This window comes from Montipora capricornis, chromosome 10 (genome assembly GCF_036669925.1).
Source record: "Montipora capricornis isolate CH-2021 chromosome 10, ASM3666992v2, whole genome shotgun sequence".
Classification (NCBI taxonomy): Eukaryota; Metazoa; Cnidaria; class Anthozoa; order Scleractinia; family Acroporidae; genus Montipora; species Montipora capricornis.
In genome coordinates, this window is record NC_090892.1 from 2,792 (window position 1) to 10,000 (window position 7,209).

The window sequence follows — 7,209 nt, forward strand, 5'->3', positions numbered from 1 at the left end:
AAAAACAAAACAAAACAAAACAAAAAAAAAAACAGGAATCATTTCATGCGTACTTCTGTCATCCTTTCTATGAGTGTCTAGGAGTGGTGATATGATGTACACGATTCACCTGTTGATTGAGTGAGCACTCACGAGACGGAATAAATCTCTTGATGAGGCCTAAGACTTGATGTGCTCAACCGTTCACTTTAGTGCGTTCATTAAAGTGTATATGACACAAAAATTTTTTTTTCGGTTACTGGTCCTTTGATAAGTAAGAGAAACGATTCTGAGCTTAAAAGGGGTCTAAAGTGTTAGAAAGTTTGTTTTTTCGAGCTGAAAAACTCGACATTTTCGCTTCAAAAGTGTCGCCGGAAGCGCGCGGCCAAAAGGTCATGTGACTTGCTTGTGTGACGTCAGTCTACTTGACTCGCATCAAAACATGGCGGAAAGCAAGAGAAAACCTGTGAAGAAAGGAGGACGATACTGTGTGGCCGGAACGTCCAACGGTGAAAGCTGTACGAATACACAATATACGCCGGGAATCTCCGCGCATTTGTTCCCTTCAGAGCCTAGTGTTAGGGCTCAATGGGTTAAATTCGTTCGTCGACATCGTGTTGATTTTGGTGAGCCAGTCGGCAAATTTGCATCTTTGTGTTCAGCACATTTTGAGCAGAGTTGCTTTACCAACAGCTTGGCGTCTTCGCTGCCAGGAATGGAAGGAATTAAAATTATAAGGAACTTAATTCCAGGCTCTATTCCGACAAGGGACACTGTATTACCAGAGGGCCCTGACCGAAAGCCAGAAGCGACAAGTAAGCCATTTTTTTTTCACATTAAGTCTCATAATCGTTGTTATCAAAAGCTTCAAGGCTTTCATGTGTCATGGCTGTGTACGTATGTGAAGAACACCTAGGTATACTTTGCGAGGTTAAATAAATCAGCATCGTAATCCTATAATCTTGTGCTTACTGAAAGTGGAAGTATGTGAAATCGACGTTTATTACGGTATGTGTTTTTACACGTATTATGTGTGTTTGCACATCTTCTGATGTATTTTGGAGAATTGTTCTGTAACAGGTGTATTTAAGTCAATTTAATCAAATAACCGAATGAAAGAAACAAACATTGTGCAAAGTGATTTGCTATAAAAATTTTCAGTCAGTGAATTTGATGTTACCTTTTTCTTCAGCTGAGGCGAGATGCATTTTCTGACTCGCAACCCGGACCCAGCCAGCCCAAAGAAAGAAGGGAGAACCCGCAAGATACAACCGAGGTTGCTGTAGGTGATGCTGTGATCAGCAATAATGCAATTGAAACCACCTCTGAGGCCTCCACTCCTGTCTGCGATGATTCCTGTGAAAATGTTGTGGCCTCCACTCCTGTCTGCATTGATTCCTGTGAAAATGTTGTATCAGCAGCTCCCAGCTCAGCTATCTGGCATGTGGTCACTATGCCACATACTAAAACGTCTTCATCACAAGATAATGCAGCTACTACCACCATCAATCATACCCCTTCACCAGTGGAAGCATCGCCACTCCAAAACAGTTCTTGTGGGGAGGTTGTGGATAAAAATAAATATAGGAGTCTGCTGAGAGCTAATCAGCGTCACAGGCGCACCATTAAGGATTTGAAGAAGAATATCAGGGAGCTTAAAAATGTAAGTGTGAAATAAAAATGTAAAAGATTATTGTCTATTGCCTTAGGATTTTTGATATTTCCTAGCATTCAGTTTTAAGCTTTTTTCTTTTTGTCACTTATCGTGATAGAAAGTGGATGGAACAGCTTCAGAAGATGAACTGGGCCACAAGCAAGAGGGGGACGAATCCCAAGACTATTTTGTTTGGTCTGGCACTGGTACAGATACAGAAACCGATAAGGAGTGTGATTGGCAGCCGTCACAAGATGACCCTGAAGGGGGAAGCACTGAAGACGATGAAATGGAGGAGGATCTATCAGATGAAACAGTGGAAAGAGATATACGGTGTGGCTTATTTTATACTAATTGTTAATTTTGTTCTGCCTTCATAATGCTTAATTAGATGCAGAACAGTAGGTACATGCACAGGGGCAATAGCTTATGGCCCAAAGCTCTGATCTATTTCGCCTCCCCTCCTCCCCACCTTTTTGAAGTATAATAACAATAATAACAACAGGATCAAAAAAATGGAACAAATTTAACACCTCAACCACTTCTCAAATCCTATTAACTTTATTATCATTATTCTTTGTCATTAATACTAATATTATCACAATTTATTATGATTGCCATTAATAATTATTACACGTATGCCAACAACGTTCGCACGTTATTTATGAACATTTTGCACTTAATTTTCCAGAGTTGATCCAGACACCCCAGCTTTTGAGGAACCCAAGTTCATTGTATTTTACAGCGTGCTGCTACAACTGTTCACTATGTTTTGTTTCAAATGTAAAGAGAGTCGGCCATCAGCAACAATGCAGCAGAATGGCACTATGGTCACTGTGACACAAAATTGTTCAAGATGTAACAAGAAGTATGTATGGAATTCCCAGCCACCTCCTCCACGTGGGAAGTCTCCCATTGGCAATTTGTTATTGAGTTTTTCAATCTTGATGGCTGGAGCTTCAATTAACAAGGTCCTGCTTGTGTTTCGCCACATGGGACATGTGTATTCGGCCCGCACTTATTTCAGGCACCAGAAGTCATTGTGATTTCCTGTTGTTCTCCATCACTGGGAAAGTTACAGGGCAAATCTTATTAGCAAGGTTAAGGAACTGAAAGACGTGGCATGGACTGGAGATGGCAGATTCGATTCTATGGGACATTCTGCAAAATATGGCGTGTACACAATGCTCTGCACAACTATTATGAAAATTGTTCATTTTGAATTAGTTCAGGTAAGTGACTTTTCAACAACTAAAAACATAATCTCCTTTAGTGTTGAATGTTGTAAATGATCTCTCTGTGAGGTTGTTATGTCTCTGATGCTGATTACTCAGACAAGATGTTATTGAGAATTAAAATAATTTGGCTTGTCCCCAGCAATGCGCAGAATGTGCTTCGTTTACCTTAGGCTGCACATTCTTGTGGATTGAGGCATGGCTGATAATGCACTGTAGTGCAAACAAGTATATGGCAGTTAACATAATGAGTCTTCAACACATAAAATTTTGCTTCATTATTAATTTATTGCACAATACAATTGAGAGTTCAATTCTGATAATGGAAAAGAATTTAGGCAATTTTGTAGATGTGTCGCTGATAACAGACTAATGTTTTGTGTTTTCCATTTCTAGGCTAATGAAACAGGAGGTAGCCAGCAGACAGAGTTGGAGGGGGCAAAGAGGTGCTTTGCGCATTTAAAAACACTTGGCTTGTCAGTTGGTGTATTTGTATCCGATCGCCATCGAGGAATTGCGAACTGGATTCGTGAGAACTGTGCTACTACAAAGCATTACTTTGACATTTGGCACATAGCCAGATCCGTTACCAAGAAACTCCTGGTTTTGAGAAAGGAGAAAGGATGTGGGATTATTAAGGACTGGATGAGGGGCATTCGGAGACATTTACTGGTGTGCAACGTCAACCACAGCTGGTTTTGAATCACTGATTACTGCAAAGTGGAATTCTTTCTTGCGTCATGTTTGCAACAAGCATGAGAATCATCCTGATCCACTGTACCCAAAGTGTCACCATGGTGATCTTGAACCAAGAAAGTGGATAAAAGTTGGTAAGGAAATATTTCGTCGAGTAAGAACTAAGTCCAATATTTTTTTACTAGCAACTGAGTATATAGACACTCCTTCCCAACAAATGGTTATGTGGCATGAATCTCAATATAACATGTCTGTTTGGAATCATGATAGCTGTATTCAGAATGTCAAAATGACCAGTATTAAGGCCAGAAGCTGTTCTTCACTAATGAAGAAGCTCATGTCGGGACCTATAAAAATTGACTTTGTTCACCTTGGACAAATAAAGCTCACTCATTATTAGTGATACATATTGAGACCCACATAAAGTAATGGCTTCAGTTTTTCTTTTCTTGTCAGCCAGGTGATGTCTTTATTTATATGCCATCTTTTAGGTTTGGTTAATGGGGACCTACATGCAAGTGTATTTTGTGGTTGTACTCATGTCATATTCATCGACTTTCTCTGGCAGGAACTACAGCCTATGACAAATTAAAGTCCTTGTTCACTAACATGAAGAAGTTGTCCCCTGATGCACAGACAAGCTGCCTGGAAGGATTTCATGCCACTCTGAACTACTGGCACCCAAACTTGATTTGTTATTCTTGGCTGGGAACTCTTTGCAGGTCCATTATCTTTGTGTAAAAGTAGCATTTCTTGATGTATTTGAGGGTGCTTTATCACAAAAAGGTCACATTTTTGTAACTTTTTCTTAGGAAATAAATTCCCATGGATGTTATTGTACATCTAGTTATGGTTGTAATTCATTCACTTGTTTGGAGCATATGGATTGTTTGGTGGTAATAACTAACCATTACTTTTCTTTGTAGGCACATACTGGGATGGCACTCTTTCCATGTATGGTTTCCCTTTCTGTGTCCTATAATAGTACCTTAAATAAGACTGCTAATTCAAAAGTTGCAGACCTACCAGAGAGTAATATTGATGAAACATGAATAGTGGCAGTCAACATTTTTTCATCGCTGATGTATTAGAGTGAATTTCAATTAAGTGTCATAAGTACATGTAATTCACCTGTTCCCTGTTTAACAAAACTTGTGACATTTTGAGAAACATGCTAAGAAAAAAAGCTCCTCTGAAAATTCTCCCACAAATTTTTATTTTTAGGTTACGTTGACGCAATGAAGGCACTCCTGTTTACTTTGCCTAAGTCAGAAATGAAGGAAGTTTTAGAGAGATATTCTGGAAAAGTGCCCAAGCCGCTTAATCAACAATTCCCAGCTAGGAGAAGTAAAGCAGAAGCTGTTGAAGTTTACCAAACACGAAGGAAGATGAAGAAAACATCACTTTTTCCATCTGGTTTGTTTCTGTGATTTCGAAGAATTTTTTGGATTCTATTATTATATTCAGCAGTCTTTTGTTTACTCTTGTTGTGGCTGCCATTGCCCGAAACGGAAAATACCATAATAGTCTTAGTTTGTCTACCCAAATTTTAAATAAGCATTGTTTCCAGTTTCTCTTGGGACTTACAATGGTCCCAAGGGCAAACAAAAACAATGCTTATTCAAAATTTGGGTAGACAAACTAAGACTATTATGGTATTTTCCGTTTCGGGCAATTGGGAGCTGACATAATTAATTTGGTTCTCACACAGGTAAAGAGTGATCAGGTCATCCAAATAATTTATTATGTTTCAGTGCAAATCCAAATGTCATACTTTGCAGAGAAATTGACTATATGTACTGCTAGTTCACTTGTTATGCCAATACATAACCCAGCTTCACTAAGTTTGGTGGGGCCTTTTGCTTCAAAATGCTCATCTTGATGTCTGGACATGATTATTTGTTACAAGCTTTAGTCAAAACTCTTTTAACCAGAGCTCATCGTGCTTTCATTTTATTTGTTTGCTCTACAGAAGCTGAGCAGTCTACCCTTCAATCCAACCAGAAAAGCAACCAGACCAGTAGTCGGAACACTTCACGAAGGCCTTATACTTGTTCAGTATGCAACAAACCGTTGCGTGGTCATAAAGGCAAATGCAAAAAATAGTGTTGTTAACCTTTCGTAAACCCCCAGTAAATGTTGTGATCTTTTCTGTTTGTTGGTAATTATTTTTAAAAAATTACCATTTGGATAGTGATTTTTAATCAAAATTAATACAAATTTAAAATCTTATCTAGTGCCAAGTAAACCCAATGCACAGTTGTGAAGTTTATGAGAGAAACTACTGAATGACTGTTTGTGAATGGGTTTTTTTAATAAATGTACTTTGGTTCAAACAAAGTGTTTTTGTCAGTGTTCTCTGTCTTTAGAAGTTGCAAATCCTTTTGACTGGTGGGACTGGTATTTAGTTCTAATACTGTGATAGATGCAAGCTGGGAGTGGCCTGGTGTTATCCCAACCCATGTAGCCACAAAGCCATCGTGTGGTCCATCTGTATGCAACAGCTCTTATGAACCTGAAAAATAATTTGAATGGATCATTTCAGGGTGCAAAAGGTCTGTGAATATGTTTTGATATTAATTCTGAAGGGACTCAGGGCCTTTTCTGCTTTAGCTAAGAACAATGGACCTTCACCCCTTGTCCTTCCCCTTTACCTTCAACCGTTAATTCCTTATGTTTGTTTATTTAATCAGCGACAATAATAATTTGAGACGGCACAGCAATTAATTTTTGCTAATGGATTGGAAAGTAAGGCTATCATGTGAGCAAATGAGTGCTATTTGCTATTATTTTGAACAGCAAAATTAAAATCGATATGCGAACCGCCGGGAAAGCAATCATGCTTGGATGACTCTAAAAAGAACTACTCAGTCTTTATAATAATTACTATTATGACTATACCTATGTTGATGATTCAACAGCAATTTTTTATTCTATTTTCACGCTTAACATACATTCTGGCAGATTTTGTACTCATTCATTTTCCGACACTCCACCTCGGCGGCGGTAATTTCCTCCGTCCTTATTTCTTAACAGTGGCGCCACTTGAAGCAAAACTGCTCGGTTTGTTATCGCGTCGTAGTCCACGTGTTGGGTTATACAAGAGATGTTTTCAATTGATCCATCAAACATCATCTTTGCGGACGTACTTGTAACTTCCCTGCAGCAGCGAAATTCCAGCGAACCGACTAATGTCTCTACATTACACCGTTCACATTGGCACCTGAATAAACAATAGTACGAAGTTCGTGTTATGCACAATCCTTGTAAGCATGGAAGCGACGTCTAGTAAATTTGGTTCTTACCAAGACTCCACGCTCACACTTCCTTCGTATCTGCTTTCCAAAACGGCCGGAGTGAGTCCATCGACGTCCCTTTCTTCCTCGGAGTCCCCATCACCAGTTTCTTCTGAAACCACTGCGAGTGGCTCGGCTTGATAGGGAATTATTTCTGATTCAATAACTCCCCAATCTTCTCCAGAATCTTCACTTTCCATCTCACTTTCTGAAGAATCGAAACAGTCGCTTACTTCCGAATCGTCAGACATCTTTCGCTCAAAAACACAGCAGACGCAGTCGTGTAAACTGTGAGAATTTACTGAAGAAAGCGCGAAATGGACAACGCAGTCAAGTAGACTGACGTCAC

At 39.3% G+C, this 7,209-nt stretch overlaps 1 protein-coding gene across 1 annotated transcript; it reads right to left on the minus strand.

Moving 5' to 3' along the window:
* Positions 1 to 5,990: 5,990 nt before the first annotated feature.
* Positions 5,991 to 7,152, minus strand: LOC138022389 (uncharacterized). The gene is made up of 3 exons (XM_068869510.1): positions 6,870 to 7,152; positions 6,519 to 6,787; positions 5,991 to 6,079 (listed from the first exon to the last, which is right to left on the minus strand). The coding sequence occupies exons 1-2, from the start codon at positions 7,109 to 7,111 to the stop codon at positions 6,538 to 6,540; spliced, it is 492 nt and encodes a 163-aa protein (XP_068725611.1). The 5' UTR covers positions 7,112 to 7,152; the 3' UTR covers positions 5,991 to 6,079; positions 6,519 to 6,537.
* Positions 7,153 to 7,209: the final 57 nt, after the last annotated feature.

Excerpts from the sequence above, each read along its gene's own strand:
- LOC138022389 (XM_068869510.1), bottom strand. The coding sequence starts at position 7,111 with ATGTCTGACGATTCGGAAGTAAGCGACTGTTTCGATTCTTCAGAAAGT. Across the intron at positions 6,788-6,869 it reads AGTGTGAGCGTGGAGTCTTG|GTGCCAATGTGAACGGTGTA; the intron begins GTAAGAACCAAA and ends TTGTTTATTCAG.